At 41.3% G+C, this 19,234-nt stretch overlaps 1 protein-coding gene across 4 annotated transcripts in view; it reads left to right on the top strand.

The window, feature by feature from the left end:
* The window catches only part of DAB1 (DAB adaptor protein 1), a gene marked incomplete at both ends in the record, with an annotated part of 118,892 nt that overhangs the window by 93,141 nt on the left and 6,517 nt on the right, over positions 1-19,234 (top strand). For 2 of the 4 annotated variants that reach the window (XM_082003149.1, XM_082003150.1), the window contains 6 exons: positions 7,139-7,195; positions 10,059-10,121; positions 11,279-11,387; positions 13,821-14,369; positions 15,208-15,335; positions 16,270-16,341. In XM_082003149.1, coding sequence (XP_081859275.1) covers positions 7,139-7,195; positions 10,059-10,121; positions 11,279-11,387; positions 13,821-14,369; positions 15,208-15,335; positions 16,270-16,341 — 978 coding nt within the window. Of the gene's footprint in view, positions 1-7,138; positions 7,196-10,058; positions 10,122-11,278; positions 11,388-13,820; positions 14,370-15,207; positions 15,336-16,269; positions 16,354-19,234 lie in introns of those variants that run through there. The other 2 variants (XM_082003152.1, XM_082003151.1) reach the window with 1 other exon arrangement.

Below are 19,234 nucleotides of genomic sequence, written 5' to 3'. Positions count from 1 at the left end.
ACTGACTATTGTGAGAGGATTTCGTGCGGTGCTGGAAACACCCCCTTCCTTTTTTCCCTTCCTTTGGGGTCAGAGGGGAGCTGCTGGCATTGCAGGGTTCAGTTGGGTCTGGCTGATGCAGGAGAGGCAAATCCGCTGACGCTGTGGGACCGGTTTGGGATGTTGGGCAGGTAGCTGACGCACCTGTTTTGTTTGGACTTTGTGTTAGGTGTGCATGTCACCGCTCAAGGTCAGTCATTAGCTGTGATTTAATTACTTCTGCGTTGTAAGAGGTCACTAAGTTTTGTCAAGGCGGTTTTTCCTTCCTTTTAGCAAGTGCCACGGGCTTCGTCTTCTGCCGTTTTACACTTTCTGCTTCTGTTTATACCTGTGTGAAATGCAAGTCAAAAGTCTGAATAAAAGCCTTTTACCCTCACTCAGCGCTGGCACAAACAGCTATGCAGCTGATAGTTTGGAGTGGGTTTGCCGCAAAAAACACTTAAACACCTGAATTTTCACTTAGCAGACTCTGTTCAGCTTCAACTGAGGTGAGAGGATGGGTGTGAGACTTTGCTCAAATCCCCGTGCCTCTTTTCCAAGAACTAGTCAGCACTGGGGATGTTTCACAGACATCACAGCCAACAACTTGTGGCTACTGTACTTGGTGGGATGTTAGTTCACTGATCGACTGCTGTAATAACTGAATCTGTCCTTGTATTTTTTTGTTTGACTTTGTATCACTTTTTCCTTTTTTTTTTTTTTTTTTTAACCTATTTTTTTCTGGGCACGTTTTGTGTTTTACTCCTTAATAAAAATTGTAATGGCACGGGAAGCAGAAACCAGGTCCTCCTCTCCAGTCTTTACAGATTATAGCATCTGTAACATAAAGTGATGAGGTTTCTTCATGTGTATTACATACGTATATAATGTCTTATGTAGGTCTTAGCACCTGAGCTCAAAGTTAGGGGTATTTCAACTCATTCTTGAAAAATCCTTCTTGCAATGCCACATAGAACAAGAACATTCAAAAAGCTCTTAACGGGAATTCAGCGTCTGATTTCCAACAATCTGGAGGGTTAGGTGTTGGAATTACTCTATTGTTATTGCATAGACCATTTAAGATGATGAATCTTAGTCTGGATAGTTTCTGAACATTGAAAATATGCCCATGCAAAGTTCTGGTTTCGGTCCATCCATAATTTTATACCTAGCATGTCAAGGAGCAGGTTTTAATAGTGTAGGAATACTGTTTCACAGATGAGAATAAAATGTCCTGATTTAATTGTTCTTTCCTGTCACATTGATATCGTGGGCCACATCTTGAGCTCTTTTTGTCCCATAGGAGTTTGTCCTGCCAGCAGGCTTTCAATTCCTGCATTTGTAATAGCATTCCCTGAATGTGGTCCTATAAACCCTGTACCTCCAGCAGAATGATTACATGCTATCAAAGCACTGAATTTACTTTACTTCCTAGTGCAATCCTGTAGGATTTTGGGACATAATCCCATAGCGTGGGAAAGCTGTAATCCAGCAGCACTGCCCTTGAGCAGTTTTTCATCATTCTTTTTCTGTTTGTATTGTACAAACATCAAGAAACAAGGAAGCAAGCAAAAGCTGCAGGTTTTGCCCTGGTGACATGGTTATCTTGTTGGGTACAGGTGACGTGGGTGTTGGTGTGGCAGTTTAGATTTGTACTTTTAATACAGAACTCGGGCAGTATAAATAAATGATAAACATTTCAGTGGCCCCTTACAGTTACGCAGCCTGTTAGGTTGCGTGTCTCATGGCTTCATGTGTATTTGCATTCCTAAACTTACCTGGATTCCTCTATATTTTCTGGGGTAATGTTCTGTCCCTTTAGATATTCTCCAAAGAGAGTGTAGCTGAACCATTATCATTGATTGTGGATCAAAGTTCTGTTACATATATTGAATTTTTTACTTTTATGTAATATGAGTGATGCAGATTTTATCTGATGGCTGCTGATACATTAAGTTGACAGCTGCACATTGTATTGATTCCCTACACTTTGATTTGCACGGAGCCCTGCAGCTTGCAGCAATTTGCTGAAACAGTCTGCTTTTTCAGTAGTGAAGTTTGTAGCTTTACCTAGTCTGTATCACTGTATGCATTAAATTATATCAGTGGCACAATTTGGTGTTTATTTACAAATTAAAAGGAATACAGTTCTGGGGAAAGTGCTGTATGCATTTTGCATTGGCTTGGGGGGAAGCTGTTGTAAGTTTTTGCAAATTCATTCAGTGCTGTTCCATGTTATTAAGTACAGAAATGCACAGGTTGTGGCTTTTTTTGCCTGATGAAACTCAGGAGATTTCAAGGTTTCGAAACTACCGTGATGACAGGGTATTCACTAATGAAGGTAGAAATAACTTGTTTCTTGGCTGTAGCTCCAGTCACCTGTTGTTTTGAAAACCATTAGATAGACGTGTATAACTGTGCCTTGTATTTTAAAATAGTAAATTTGGGGTTATTTCTAAATCCCTTCCATTGTTAAGTTTATTCCCTACAAGCATCCAAAGCTGTCTCTGCCATTGCAGTCTAGAAGTGGAGTTTTGCTCCCACGTGGAAGTTCGGATGCTCGTCATCACTCGCCTCTCGACTCCGCAGTTAAAGCAAGCCACCACACGTCGCCGTGGCTGGCTGCGTTGTGCCGCCGGGCAGTGCCGTAGTCCCCTGATATTAACGAATTCATCTTTCCCCATCTGAGCTCTTACCGTGTCCTGTGCCACTGTCCTCATTCCCATCTTCCCCGGTGTATAGCCCCACCAGTTCTCCCTGGGAAAAATTACAACAGCTTTTGTAGCTTGTGTCAACATTTTGACAGCCTCAGTGTTTAGTTCAACAAAGTAGTGATATTTCTGGACTTACAGCATTTCTTTTAAATACGTGTGATGTCACCGACGTATACCATGGTGTATACCACGCTCTCTGAACCCACCGCATGGGGTCTGGAGGAGATACAGAGGAAGGGACCATGTAGCTGAGACCTTTGCACCAGCATCCTCTGTGCTCTGGGAAGTGTAATCATCTTGTGTGTTGCGTTGCTTGGAAGCAGCACGGCTCTAAGATAGAGTCACTCTTTTGGACTGTCGAGTGTGTCAGAGAAAAGCAGTAATTGAAACATTTTAAAGATCATTTCCTATAAGAGTAAATATCTAAAGTACACAGGGAATTCAGGATTAAGTTCCCTTCAAATGAAGAGAAAATAAACAAATGAGTAAGCGTATGTTTTGATCATGTGAAGAGATCCTTAATTTAAAGAAAGCTATCGAGCAACAGTGAAGCAGTTCGCTCAAACGCTCCTCAATGCTGTATTATGTAAATTATTCTTAACCATACCACCTCTTTAGCTGCGCAGGGTTGACTAACAGCATTTTTAACCAGCACATGCAGCACTTCCCAGTGAACGAGCAAAGGAAACTGGACAGTTGGTGGATGCAATGAAGGTCAAGGCTACCTGTAGTTGGGTATGTCGTACCAAAGTCAGTACTTGGGTTTATTATTTCAAATAAAAATACAGAGAAGAATTACGTGAAGAAGAATGCTCCTGACGAGAGTTACCCTATGAAACTGAAAAGAGAAATTGTAAACAGGAGGGTTCCCATGTCCCACAGGATTCTGAGCACTGGAACCCTGTGTAAGTGACTGATGCCCAAATGCATGTATTTTGGATAAAAAACCTCAATCAGTGTAGTTTTATGGCAGCCCATGTTGCTGATGTGACCTGTACCAGCTGGGAATCACCCTAAAAGTTCACAGCAGCCTTAGAAGGAAAAGGTTGTGCTCAGCTATACCTGTGAAAATCTGGGTTGATGGTAACATTGTGGCTCCAGTTAGCAGTGTAATGGGAAAAGTTACGGCATTTGAGGAACTTCAGGATCTGTAGTACGTTCAAGATTGCAAAGGCATTGACTTTTTTTTTCTGCACACACAATCTTTAGTGTATCCTTTTTAATTAGGAGGTAATTGAGCAATTCTTTGTTGAGTTATCATGCTACTCCATTAATCCAACAGTAGTTTTATGGAAAAACAATACGTCAGTTGGATGTTTTCACTGTGTCTCAACCTACTAGATGTGATTTGACTGATGATCGGTTTAGCCATGGTTCTGACGTGCTCCTTTGTTATAGTTCCAATTGTTTTTAAAAATCAAATGTAGTTAGTGAGCAAGCTGCTTGCAGCTCATGGAACTCATAGTAATACCAACTTTTGTTGTATAAGGTTGTGTAAATAACCGGCACTTTGCTTAACTAAAATAATTGTTTGAACCATCAGAAAAAATATTTGACATAGCCAAAATATTTACATTTTCAATTAAAATAAGACCAAAAAATTACAGTTTGACTAACTGTGTGACTTGTCACTAGGCTTCCAGTGTAAAACACATGTTAGAAAGGGGAGATTGGAAAAGTAGAGCGGCGGCGCGGTTGGATGGTCTCTCTCGTGTCTGCTGGGCTGAGTCGTAGGGCATTCACCCTGAATGCAGGAAACCCAAGTTTAAACCCCTCTACTGTCTTAAAAGGTTTGAATAGCTAATACCCAGCTCAGAGGTTAATTACTAATTGCTAGTTATTTGCTATTTTTAGTATCCTTCATACTCTTCTTAATTGCCGAGCTCTGTATCAGAGTACAAGTTAATTACTGTGTGCTTTTTCATGCTTTTTAAGCACCATCTTTTCTTCATTCTCTGAGATGTCAGAACCACCTTTTGTAAGACGCTGTTTTTATCACCTTGTTTGCAAAAGTATAGCAATATTAAGTGGGTTTTGTCATGCTGTAAGTCAGTGTAGATCCCTCGCCCTTGGTAAAACCAGGCTGAGTAACAGAAGTTGAGTGTTTTGGGTTTTTTATGTATACAGGAGTGAAAGAAGTACCGTGCTTCATGCTGTTATGAGTGCAAGAGGCCTGTCTTACATTTCCCTTTTAAAATCTGAACTTTTGCATTGCTTAGAAAAGATGTTTTTAGGACTACTTGGCGATCAGAGGGAGTACTGTAGAGGAGGTGGATCGGTTTTAGTTCAGATTTATGAAAGCTGCAGTTTACTTATCTCTTATCGTTGCTGCTGTACTCTTGGTTTTTCTCCAGCTCTTGAGGGATATGTTTTTCTTTAGTGAATAGTGAAAAGCATCATGAGGAATTTCATTACTACCTGGAGTGGTTTAAAAAGCTCGCTGCCGCTTTAAGACGCCAGATTTACGTATTTCATGTTTAAAAGGTTTACAGTATGTCTCACATGCCCGTATAGAAAGATGGAGGTTTCATTACAGGCTTAATGTCACCGCGATACCAGGATTAATGCTCTTTCCTCCGCCTCGGTCTGCGTGGCTGCTCGCAAGTGACTGGTGTTCCTGGTTGACGAAGCTGTAGGGGTGTTTTCGTGTTCCAGGAGATGCATTTTTGAATAATTAAGGCAAGCTTAATTCTCCAGCATCACTCGCTGGAGAAATCCACAGGCAGCCATCCTAGAGGAAGATCAAGGACTGGAGCTTTCCAGGCTTCTGGTTATTCTCTGTGGTGCACTGGGCCGGGGGGGCGTTGACTTTGCGAAGGTGAAGCGCTTTGTGTTGAGAAGCCGAACCGGAGGAGGGCTCAGAGGGCCAAACTCTGCCCTCGGCGGCTGTGTCGCAGCCTCAGCACGGGCGCCGTTGAAGGCTGTTCCGTGCTCTGATAGACGGGGATTTTTCACCCTTGGGTAGCGTCTCCTCACCGGCGTGTGACGCGGAGCACCGGCTGATGGAAGACGCGGCCCAGGGGCTACGCGATAATCGGGCACTTGGGGACGCGCTGTGACTTGTTGGGCGAGAGTTTTCTGCGAGGCCCTGCTGTGGCACAGGTGGGAATTTCTGACGGTCCGTTGAGCGCTGGGCACACGTCTCCTCCGCGCCAGACCGCGGCCATTTCTCGGCTGGTTTCAGGCCGCGGTCGGTGTGGCTGGGGGCACTGAGCCACCCGAGCTGCATCCCCGCTGCTGCAGGGTGCGGGGAGGAACGAGGGGGCTGTCAGAACAAAAAGCGATTAACTGCTGGCCAAAACTGCTCCCTCCTGAGGGCGTAAACCCTTCTGCTTTCATTTTAAGAATACGGCCAAGGTCTGTGGAGCCCTTTGAATACAGGCAGGGCTTTTTTCACACCTGCCTGCCTTGGGGCGCGAGCGCACTGCCGGCTCCAGGAGCTGCAGGGCTGGGTCCGGTTGTGGTCGTGTGCGATGGCCTTGTCTCCTGTTAGCTTTGCCTTTTGCCGCTCTGATGTTTTTTTCTTCAGGTCTGTGATGAGATGAAGGCGGGGGGAAAAGTATTCTAGGCTTTTTCCGAGATTTTTAAGCTTGTTTTAAGATGGCATGGGATTACTGGCTGGTAACTTCTGTGAAGCTTCTGTCACCTAGGATTTGATTTTTAATTCTTAGGAAACGTTTGCTTCTTAAGAAATAAAGTCTCCAACGCTAGAATAAATGTTATCTGAAACTTAGCATTCTGAGGACACTGAAGTGATAACTTGTGTTAAATGTGTAGATGGATATAGATATATATGCATGTGTGGGCAGTATACTCCCACATCCATTTACATACACACAAACTATGGCTTTAAATACAATTTAAATTGACTTACATAAGTAATTTCAAAAACTACTATGAAAAGAAAATATGCATCTTAAATATGTTTACGTTGATGTTATGGTTCTAGTTAAAAGGAAGCTGTGTTTTTCCACAAATATTTGCTTCTAGAGCTTTTATTGTCCAAAACTCAATTTTTGTTTCCCTGAGGATGTTAAATCCTCTATCTCACCAAGCCAGTGAAAAGTTCCATTAATGTAAGTGGGATCAGAGCTCACTGGGTATTGCTTATTGCTGAATTAATAAATATCTGGGAAAATAAATAGTTATGATCCAAGCTGTGAAATTGCCTTATACACCAGAAGATGAGATTTAGCACAAATGAAGTGTCTGTTTGCCCCGCATCCTAGCAGCACTGAAACTCACCGTTTTGACTCTGTGATTTCATATCTGTGCTCACTACACGATGGAAAGGGTTTTCATTTCAATAGTGAAGTCAATAATGATGGAGGTTATCATTTTCATGCTCAGGAATTCATGTCATTTTCATAAATCATTCATTTCATTTCATAAATCATGCTTTACAGCTGCAGAATGGAGACTTATTGCTGGACATTGATGAAAATCTTGTTTCAGTCACTCAGGTAAGGTTGTGACACTAAAAATGTTTTAAGGAAATATAGATGAATTCACCTATAGGAATAGTGCAATTTGAAAATGTTCAGCTTGGGATTAACTACACTGGAACATAGCTAATATCAGATGTGAATAATTTAAAGAAGCGTAATGGGTGAAATCAGTTCTCTAGAGCCAGCGAAATCACAAAAATAAAAGATAACTATTTGGTGTCCAGAACCTCATATGCTGTTCTGACATAGTTCAAAACTATTGCCTGTGTCAGAGAAGATGCATTCATTTATTCAGGCTGAGAACTGGGTCGTAGAAACAAGCTAGATACAGAACCATTTTGGACTTTAAAATCCCACCTCCAAGTATTGCTGTTTAAGACTGTCTCTAGTAAGTAAATGATGAAGTTTTGTTCCCATTAAGTATCTGTTTCCATCCTCTCATGTAGTACTACAGCTCCCGTTGCGTATAAGTTGCTATTCTGAGAGAAATAATTCCCCTGTAAATATAATCCTTTTCCTTGGGGAATATTGGGAGTGAGGGTTTATTACAACAAACAGTGAAGTCAGCTTTCGTATCATTCTCTCCAGCTGCCTGTTCAGAAATGCATCTGCAGAATTCCTCTTAAGAGCTTTAACAGAATTACATCTGTGAAGAGTTTCCAAAGATCCATCACCTTGAAGCACTCTGAAAAGTATTCCTTTTCCCATTTTGCAGAGGTATTGAGGCATAGAGAACCGAGTTGCCACCTTTCAAATACATACTACATAATATACAAAAGTATACTCGCTATCAATTTTCAGTATGGATATGAAATGTATAATATTTTTTTCCACCAAAAATGTATAACTTTACAGGCACCTCTTCCTCGTTTGTGCCACCACGTGTGCCCTGCCCTTTCACATCCCCTCTGGCTTGCTCTCCTGCTTCCTCACCTGGGATGAAAGCACTGGGGAGCTTTTGCTCGTGGCCTCCTTGAAAGGACACCAGCTATTTCTTAGCAAGCCAGGGAAGAGAAAACTGTGAAAAGCTCACCAGTCATGCAGGAAAAGGGCGGGTTTAGGGGTGGTGCTGAACAAGCAATTTGGAGAGATGAGAAGAAAGTGGCTCTTTCCGTGATTCAGTGTCACTTGGCATCTCTTGAGTCAGTAGTGCCTACAGGAGGCTTGAAGTGATTGCCAGACGAGTGCTGCTGTTGTCATTATTCCAACTATTCTGGGCAGTTTAACAATACTTGCCTACTGTGTTTGCACACACTGCAGAAGTGACTTATGGGCCTTTTTTTTGCTGAAGCTACTTCTAGCAGTATTTTAGTAATGTACACTAGAATCATTGTACCCTGAAGAAAACATGAATTTTTTTCTTTCTTCCTTCTTCTATTTCCATGCAGATACTTAGAGGAATATATAAGCCCATAAGAAGAAAATATATTGTCATATCACTAAAGCAATGTGATCTATTTAATATAAGACATGATGTGAAATAATTCGTCCCTAGGTACATCGTTAGACATAAAGCTGAGAATCATTCAAGCTGCTAGACAAATTCCAGGTCTAAGTGATTGTAGCATTGCTTTGTAAATGGGAGTAGAGATTGGATTGCAGAAATGTATAAACGTTTCCAATTATTCTATTTTGAATAACAGTCTTATTTCTTAAAGGATCATTTATAGTTGAAGGTTGGGGGGCAAAAAATCTTAGGGCAGTCTTGCTGCTTTGATAGATTGTAAAGACTGACCGGCCAGTGTGGTTCATGTCCAACGCGCTATGTCGGCTACATTTGCAGGTCAAAACTCAACTGAATTTCAAGGCTGTGTATGTGATGGGAGGCTGCAAGATTTATGTGCCTAAGCTGGGGAAGAGATTCAATGAACTGAATGAAGATTTGCCTTAAATCTCATTCATAACAAGAATTCTCGCTTCCCACATGCGTGGGTGCGATTGAGTATTACACAGGGAAGAGGGAAAGCCAGTAAGCAGAAGAGAGATAGTAGAGGAGTAATTCTTGGGTTCCCATCACAACTTTCCAGAACAGTCACCCTGGTAAGGATAGTGGATTTTAGGTTTCCTGCAGAGCTATAGGGGAACTGTGCTTTACCAGCCCTGAACTCCACATGAACTGATTTGCAGATGTAGATGGGTGAAAGAGAGTCATTTTACTCCAAAATATATGAAGGAGCTTTGATAATGCAGCCACTCAAGGTGCTCCTTATTATGAAGGTGCTTTTCCTCTTCTGGTCTGGTTGAGTGAGACCCGTATGGGTGACCTAGTTTGAGATCAACTGAAGGACGCCCTGAGAAAACATCTCTGGCATGAGTTAAATGAAGAGCTACAAACTTAGAATAACCCAGTTGTGCATCCTTCTTTCAAGTCCACTTATCCAGGTCATACCTGTCCCATGGGCAAGGGGAAATCAGGCAGCACTTTAAAAGCCCTTCCCTTCTGTATCGTTCTGTCACTTCCACAGTGTCCTGCCATGTTTTAAGACCTTGAAATGGGGGTTTAGAAAAGGAGCCAGGGAAAAGGACTGGCCATAAATCATGCTTGGTGCTCAGTGATGTTAAGGGCAGAGCAGTAATGCACCCAGTCCCATTCTGGATAGTTTTTTCATGCTTTGTTCATTTTTTTATGGTGGAGAATTGCCTACAGAATCATTTTATAGGGTCAGCTGCCGGCTCTTTGGGTCCATCAGCAATATCAAAACCCCACAGCTTGAACCCATGTGCTTACTCCATGTGGAACTTGACATTTGAAGCCTACATGGCTTTTGGGGGATCTATATTGTTAGCTGTTACTAGTTAACATTACACGTTGTATCTAGTTAACTCACAGTTTCTTCTCCTCAAAAGATAAAAGGAATATTTTTTCTTCTCTTTACAGGCTGTTACCCAACTAGAGCTTTTTGGGGACATGTCCACTCCTCCTGACGTAACCTCTCCCCCAGTGAGTATCCAGGGAAACTGAACTGTGCATTTTTCTACATGCTATTTTCAGCACATTTGTTGAGCACATTTACAATTCAGGTCATCAACCATTCCAGTAGGGAGGATTTCAAAGTAGTTTTTATGTTGGGGGAAAAAAAAAAAAAGTGAACCAAGTTGAATGTGGAGTCACTGCTTCATGTTGATGTGCAAAAATATCTTCAATATTCATTTTTCTGATATAGGGCTAGGTGTCATGTAAGATACAACCTGAGCTGCAGATCTCCTTCCCTGGTGTTTATCAGAGGTGCATGCTTCACTGCACTCTTGTCTTTCCACTGTACTGCAGGAAGATCCAGTTGCAGCCTTATATATCATGGCTCTTTGGTTCCACCAAACACATAGCCCAGAACTGCTGTTAAAGGAAGGAAGACAAAACAGTAAAGAGAGAGAGGGCTGAATGTGTTTGAGGGCAAAGAAAATTTTCTCTTTCCTTTTCTGCATCATAAAATGAAAAAAACAATCATTTTTCTATGAAGATTTTGAACCTTACGTTAAGCTGTAGGGGAGTATGAATCTACTGAGAAAATGGAGGTGCTGTGAAGTCATCAGCCTCAGATGTCCAAGGTATTTCTGGAGCATGTCTGGGACTAGTTGTTCAAAGTCCTGTCTCCTCATCCTTGGCTTGCTCAATTAGATTGGATTTCTCCTTTAATGTAGACTTACAGTTCTGGTGCTGTTGGTTAATTGGAAGCAGTATGTATTTGCTTTTCCATAAATCCTGCAGAGAGTGCATTTGCCTTTACTGTTTCTTGCGTTAATGCCTTGGTCTTCTGCCTCTACTGGTTGTCACCTAACACCTGGAATCACAAGTCTGTATGTTCTGGAGAAAGAAATTATGTCAATATGTTGCATGTCATGTATTCCAAGCAAATTTTATTTTTATTTTTCCTCTGGTACAAAGTCTCCCATTTTCTTTCTTTTTCTCCTGTCTCCAGCAAATTCTAATACTATTGTTTCTATTGCTTCTTTCCTTCTACATCTTTCCATTCATTTTTCTTTGTCTTTCTTCCCTCCAAACCTGTATTTTTTGAGTTACTGATGATGTGCCAGCAAAGTATGTGCTGCAGAAGCTGCAGCTTGATGTCATCATAGTCTTTTATTGCTGTTTTCTTGCAGACTCCTGCTACTCCAGGTGATGCCTTTATCCCATCTTCATCCCAGTCACTTCCTGCTAGTACAGACATGTTTGGTTCTGTACCTTTCAGCACTGCTGCCGTACCCTCAGGTGAGAAATCTGGGGAAATAGGAGCTTGGCTCAAATTTGGTGATCAGTTCTCGGCTCTGGTTTGCATTTCAGTACTCGGGGCGTTAATTTAGTAAGTGGAAGTGGGGAAGGATTTTGAGGACAGTGCTGCAGGGCAAGGCAAAACAAGTCTTTAACAAACAGGGAATACGTTATTTTGAATTTACCCACATTTTTTAAAACAAAAGCCAAAAAAGTCACTGGGAGTTCAAGCATAGTTCAGCCATCTGGATAACATACTTTCTAGGTACAGTAGCAAGAGAGAAAAAAACACTTAGTTTGGCTTTGCTTTCTTTGCAGTAGCAATGAATATCCCATGCTGTCTCCAGTAAATAGAGAATGAGACATGGAGAATTTGATTGCATTTCAAAGATACTCCACTTAGTCAAATCCTGATATTTCCATTAGACTTTACTGTGTTCCTCAAAGTGCTCAAAATTCAAAAGCTGTGTAGCATTCTGCAGAATGCAAGGCATGTGGTTTTGACTGCTGGTCTCTCCCTGGGATACTCGGAGCACTGCAAGAACAGCACTCTCATCTCCACTTACAGAAATACAAAGGAGGAGGAGTGCCTTTAATCATTCAACAGTGACTTTCTAACTGGTTAACAACTCCTCTGATGGGCTGCGTTGCAGCATTGGGTTAGCCACTGCATCTCAGAAGGGTTACACTGGTAGTGGAGCGCTTGGGGATAATGTCAGATGAAAACCCTTGCTGCTTGGATGAGGTTACAGTGGGGGAAAGATAAAAGAACATCTGGAGAATCCATCATAGCCAGCTACTGAAATAGATATATATCTGAGTTACTGTTCTTTCATCACTCATTAATTTAGTCTTTCAAAGTTCTGTTTTTATTTTATTTTTGTTTTGGGCTTTCTCCTTTATGATTTTGCAACCACTCTTACATTTAGCATTACAAAACAGCCTAGAAATAAAGCAAAGGGGAAAAAGGTACAGGAGGACTCAGAAAAACACTTGGGTTAGAAACAGGAGTTTTAAAGCTACAACAATATTAAAAATAAAAAAGAGGTTGCATATTGTAAAGTATCAGCAGTAAATCATTAATTTAAATGTGAAACAGCGTATCTGTAAAGCTGAATACTTCTATCAGTAGAACATAATTATATTACGTGGTTTAATTTATAACATTTTTAACAGTAGTTTTAATTTCAGATTTTTTTTTTCATTGCAAATAGCAAAGCACCTGATCATATAATCCCTACAGAGTCAAACTCTTGGTAGCTTGAAAAGAGGGTTCAGGTCTGACAGGAAGCAATTATAATTTTAGTTTTAATCTTTAATTTCCTCTCCGACTAGAGAGATTTTATGCTAGCATAATACCTGAAGCAGTTTATTATTAGGAATGTAGTACAGGAGAAGTTGAGGACCTTTTTGATGTTCTCAAGTAACTGGGTAATAACCAAATGTGGGGGGGTTTAAAATCTAAATTAATCTGGGCTCTGTCGTCTTATTACGCAATCTGAGACACTTGCTTTGCTTTTCAGAGTCCCAACAGTTTGAACTGTAACTGTGTCAGAAGAAGTGGCACAGAGTCTTTCTCTTGCAAGAAGGTCACACTGGCATTAGAGGGCCCTTGAGCTGTCACCTAATAGATGAAGGTGCTTCCCTGTGTCTCAGAACCAGTTTTGTAGCTGTGCCGTTGGCAGGAGTCGGCAGGTGGTCGAGTCGCTCTCCCCAACAAAGAGAAGAGCAAAAAGGATGAGGAACTGCGGCAAAGCTACGCAGAGGGGAGGGAGTCCTGGGCATCCTCTTCCTCCTCTCTGGCTGCTCATTTTTTAGCAGCGTATGGGCTGCTCTGAAAAGATGAACTCCATCCCAGTGCATCATGTTCAGTCCCAGAGATCCCTGCCCTGAGGGGAACGGGACAGGCAGGGGTGGAAGGCAGAGGATGGGGGCAGTCAGGGTAGCAAGGAGAGCCCACAGAGCTCAGTGGTGAGGCGCAGGGCTATGCTGCAAGGGGCGCAGTTTAGGGAATGTTTTGGGAGCTGCTGTGGTTCTGGTAAGTGATTTGACCAAACTGATCCCGGCTGTGCGTTGGCAGAGCCCCAGGGAAGGGAGCTGCCAGATGGCCCGCTGCCGACAAGGTGCGTGCACACAGGTCTTCACAGATCCGTGGGGGTACTCGCTGAGGAAGAGAAGAACTTTTTTGTTCAGATGAGGGGAAGGATTATTGACAGTATGCACCAATTTGTTGTTTTGTATACAAGTATTTGTTCAGTGATGTGAATTCAACTATGTCTTTCATTTTTCTTTTTAAGTGTGCTGAAGCTCTGGGATCACTAATGTAGCCTGCATGTTTCTGATTCATTGTGTAGCTTTTTCTACATGCTCTTGACATGTGTTAAAATCTTTCATCTTTTCTTTCTTTCCCCCTGCTTGCTTTCTTCTTTGAAGGTTATGTTGCCATGGGAGCTGTTCTGCCCTCATTCTGGGGACAGCAACCACTTGTTCAACAGCAGTTGGCCATGGGTGCTCAGCCTCCAGTTGCTCAGGTGATGCAGGGAGGACAGCCGATAGCGTGGGGCCAAGCCGGTATTTTTCCTCCTACTCAGCAACCATGGCCATCTGTAGCTGGTCAGTTCCAACCAACTGCCTTCATGCCAACACAAACTGTTTTGCCTTTACAAGCAGCCATGTTTCAAGGTACCATTGCTCCTATAGCTACTGTTCCACCCACAAGCGATTCCAACAGATCGAGTCCACAGACAGACAGGCCCAGACAGAAAATGGGAAAAGAAATGTTTAAAGATTTCCAGATGGCTCAGCCTCCACCAGTGCCATCAAGAAAACCAGATCAGCCTTCCCTCAGTTGTACCTCAGAGGCCTTCTCAAGTTACTTTAACAAAGTTGGGATGGCACAGGAAGCAGATGATTGTGATGACTTTGACATCTCTCAGTTAAATTTGACTCCTGTGACTTCCACAACACCATCTACAAATTCACGTAAGTATTTATATGCTTTCAGCCATACCTTTCCTCAGACATGACTGCTCCTCAGAGCATTTCTTTTTTTTTTTCATACAGTAAATTGCAACACACATATGGACTGAGAACCTTCATGCATGGTCTAGCTTATTAAATGTGGTCCAGCCATAAAGAAAAGTATCAGAGAGGAATTTCAGAGACTGTTGAAATCAACAGCCCCGATCGCTGCAGTCTAAAATTTAATTTCTAAGAAGACAGCAATACATGTTCTGTGCTAGGGACATGCAAGCTAGCAGGAAAATGCCTTTGACATTCAACCTTACAAATGGTTTCCCTTATGTCCCATTCAAGCCATTCTTTGCAGAAATTAGGGGATGGGTATTTATTTTAATATCTTGATGTATTGGACATGTGAGGAGATTCATTGAAGAGCTGTAAAATAAGCTTACTGTGTTCGTAGCATGGAGATGGGGGATTTTGCAGATTGCTGAAAAGAGGAATTCATGAGACACCGATTTACCAGGAGCCAGCCGGAGACCTTCTGTTTCACTTACCTGCCATAGGGCAGACGACTCATGCATTCTTAATGTAATGTAGTGGCGTCTCCCTGGTTCCTCAAGACATATGCCAGATGCAGCCAAACTTAATTTGGAAACGGCTGAATGAAATCAAATATATGGAATTGATGATGACTTCTGTGTTCAAATTCACCTCTTACAGCTCCTCGTCAGAATGTAATTTTCAGGGGTAATAAAAGTTGAGGGCTCTAAAGCATGAGCAGATTTTGTACTGCTGTGTCTTTCTGAACAAATTAACAGATATATATTCTCTTGCTCTTACCTTAATCTTTGTTCAGCTCCAACCCCTGCACCCAGACAGAGTTCTCCATCAAAATCATCAGCATCTCATACCAGTGACCCCGCTGCAGATGACCTCTTTGAAGAGGGGTTTGAAAGCCCAAGCAAAAGTGAGGAGCAAGAGGCTGTGAGTAGCAACAAGGTTTCTAAATACTGATTAGCTCTTTTTAGCTAGAAAAGACCCAAGTTACTTAAATATTGTTTGGTAGTGTCTGAAATGACTATTCTCATAGGGCTGGGTGGTATTTAAGGGGGAGCTGCAGACAGCATTCACTTCTCATTCAGTTTTGATAGCTAAAAACGTGACATTTATGTTGAATATGCACTAATGTTGCATACAAGGAACCAAACTCAGTATTCATATGTAAGGTTATATATGTAAGCTCTATCCAATGTCCTTTTTAGCATACCAGCATTCACTTGTTGATGGTAAGGGAGTCCAAGGTAAAACAACGTACATGCTGAGGCTGCAGAAAGAGATGTGAGAGTTTGTGTGTTAAAAAGACGATGGTTGATGTTGTCTTGCACATTCTTGCATCCCAGTTGCTTGCCTAGTTACATTCCTCAATGTTCTGGCCCTCAGTATGTGATTTCTTTGCCTTAGACTCAGTGGACCAAAGCAAGAAATGTTATCCAAGCAATGACTTTAAATCACAAGGTATCTTAGGTAGGTAAGAGCATAAATGAGCCAAAGGCAAGAGGTAGTCTGTACAAAAAAAGGACCCAAAGGTACAAAATAACGCAAGCTTGGACTCTTCCTGATTCACATAGATTCGCTGGCTTTCAGGACCTTTTGCAGTTCTGATTTTTCTGACCCAGTACCTTCTCAAGTCTCTGGCAGCTCCTGCATTGGCTCCAGCAGGTACTGGTGTGGTTCTTTCCTCCCTGCATCAGCTATAGGAAACCATTATGGTTTTTGAGAACGTATCAGCGGTGAGGTCTCACTTCTGGTTTTCACGAGATAGGATGTACTTGTTATGCCCACAGCATGAAAATAACCTCGTGTTGACTTTTCACTTTCTGTTGTTGAGAAAAAAAGGTGTTATGTTCTTGTATTCTAGCCTGATGGGTCTCAGGCCTCATCCAACAGTGATCCATTTGGTGAGCCAACTGGTGATACTATAAGTCCACAGGTCGGTAGCTAGATAGCGCAGGTTGGGGTAGGTATCTGTCCTTTTTTTCTCTACACCTTGAGATGCTCACTTATTCTTCCACCAGTGCCTACCATTGCTTTCATGGATGCATGGTTTATTTTTCCTTTTCATCTCTTCCGTTTTTCCTCTCCATTATCCACAGTGTATTTCCTCTCCATTATCCACAGTGTATTCCTCATGCTCAGTGGTTTGCATGGCTTTTGCCATTCACTAAGTGTTGCAACTTCTGCAAATATGTGTGTTTCAGCTGCCTGCATGCTTTAAAGAAATGTAGACTTACTTTATTTTGTGTTCAAATTCTAAGGGGAAATAGGGAAACTGAGCCATTACTAACAATGTATTAGGCAGAACATTTTTCTTCTCAGATCCACTCTGGCCTTTAGTCAGATGTAACATATTAAATGGAATAAGACATCTTACCCATAGATGTAACAAACATTAAATAAAATTATGTAATGATACATGAACACCTCTACCCTAAATCATTGTGATAATCAGTAGAAGCAGCACATTTATTATCTGCATGTAAAAAGTATTGAAATGGGTTTGTGTGTTTTTATGTCCAACTGCAAATTAAAAACATCTGAAAATTATGATCATTCGTATCACCATTGGCATACTGATGATTTAAAAATTATTCATCAAATGTAAGTCATTTAAATCCAGACAGACGGGAAAGATGATCTTTTCATCTTTTGTGTTACAGAACACATTAGAAAATGTGGCTGCCAGTGAATGTGCTGTGATTTGTTTCAATACAGTATATATGTTTTACCGAAAAGACAGTAAAGCTACAAAGTTTTATGCGTGCGGAGCATTTTTATTCCACCCAGATACTCTCTAGTGTTACTATTTGAAGGATATCTTTCATTAGCTTCTCCCTGTCTGCCATTCATGTTTTGTATTACCCAAATAAGTGATCTGATACTGCTTCTGTGCTTCAGCAGAGAGCTCTTGGAGCAAATCCATAACAATAGTAGAACCCCTTTTTCTTTTTATTCTTGTACAGAAATTGCACTGTGTTTACCAGTGACTCATCTACCCTGAGCCAAAGTAATTTGGTTTCAACTCAAAACTAATAGTTTCATTAGGAATCAGTTTACTTGGACATTAAAAATGGTTTTAAAAAAAAAAACCTTACAGTAACTTAGCTTTGATCCCTTTGGGAGTAGTAAGATTATCTCTTAATAATATGTGGTGCTGCGAGAAGGCATCTCCCCTTTCTTTAGCTTCACCAGTGTAATGCTCAGCTCTTGGGGGCTAAAGCAGAAGTAGTATTAAGCTTTGTGTCTCATTGAGTCTAAAAATGACAGTGTAAGGATAGAGTCAAGCTGGGATGAGCTGCTCTAGCAAGAGCATCCATCGGTTATTGTACGCCAGCGAGAACTGCTTCTGCAGATTGATGGTGCCACACAGTAATTTGGCTTTGCCTTTGCTTGACCTTGGCGAGCACTGACATAGCTGGCTATCCCAGCTTCAGACCATTTCAGGAGTTCTGCCCTAGATCAAGAAAGAGAATTTGACCTTTATCTGAGTCCGACACTCTGCAAACCCATGTGCATTTCTTTATTGTGGTTTATCCTAGTCAGGGTAATTCTGAAATTCATCATGGGAAGAATAATGATAAAATCTCTTTCTAATTTTCCGACTGTCACAAAGATAGTTAGCATCATTTGTAAACTAGCATCACGCACGTTCACCTACCAGGGGTTCTGGAGATAACTTGAAACAGTAGTTTAAGTCTGTTAATGCGTATTACCATGTAAGACAAGTCAAGTGAGGGACTCCTTTTATTCTGCTTTTATATAATGCTTAGTAGAATTCATTCTTTTACCTGTCAAGGTTCTCTGGGAGCTACAAGAACAGTATATTACCAATGATTCCATATGTTTTTTCTGTCTTTTTTGTTAATCCTTGTAGAGGAGTCCTGCGCAAAATACATATAATTCTCAGAAATATATTCTGGGAAACGTTAAATAATGTTACTGATTATCATATTATAGTAATTCCTAAAAGCTGTAGGCAGGAACAGGAAGCTGAACAAAAATAAAGCCTCTATCCAGTGAAGTTACACTAATATTATTGTGCCTCTGTGCAGTGTCATTCAGCAGCAGTCCGTAGGAAATCCACTTGCTAACACCAGCCCATCTAATTCTGAAGCCTAGTATTGTCAGAGCAACGGAAAGTCTAATCTCCATGGAAAATTATCAATTCAGGACTTACTACTGTGTTGTGTATTGAGCTTCGCATTTGGCGAGAAACTTAATGGGGAGAAACGATGTAGTACAAAAGAATCACAGGCTGCATAAAAGCCACTTTTGTGTATTAGGTGGGCGATTACTTCGCTTTTTAGAGCATAGTTCTTCACACCAAGAACAGCACAAGTCAGCTGAATGGACCTTTTAGGAGCATGACATAGTATTGTGTTCAGAAACTTCAAATATCTCTGTTTCCAGTATCTCTATGAAATCAGCTGTAATGATAAAGTAGTATCTTTATTTGCCTTGTCTTGATATATTCAGAATGCTCACCTGCCTGGTATTTTGTATGCTGATCTTTCAAGGCACCTTAGCAATTTGGTTTCTTGATTCTTTCTGATACTCCATATTCTCACATAGAAATAATTCAGCATCTTTCAGTTACTATCTTCATTTCTCCGTTTTTCCGCTCTTTTGCAATCTTCAACTTAAGCTCTCAAAATCCTCATCCTACCAGTAGCCGTTCTTGTAAGTCACTCTCCTTACAAATAGCCATGGGTTCTTAGTAGGTAAGGTGACATTTTATGGATATGTTACATTTTTGTCCCTTTCTGGTTGGAGATAAGAAGCAGACAGGCCTAACTTTCACAGGTGAAATAAAATCAACAATTTGC

The sequence above is a fragment of the Phaethon aethereus genome (genome assembly GCF_964289735.1).
Source record: "Phaethon aethereus genome assembly, chromosome: 8".
In the NCBI taxonomy this organism is placed as follows: domain Eukaryota; kingdom Metazoa; phylum Chordata; class Aves; order Phaethontiformes; family Phaethontidae; genus Phaethon; species Phaethon aethereus.
The sequence above is the reverse complement of the archived record's forward strand: the minus strand, read 5'-3'. Positions and strand labels throughout refer to the sequence as shown.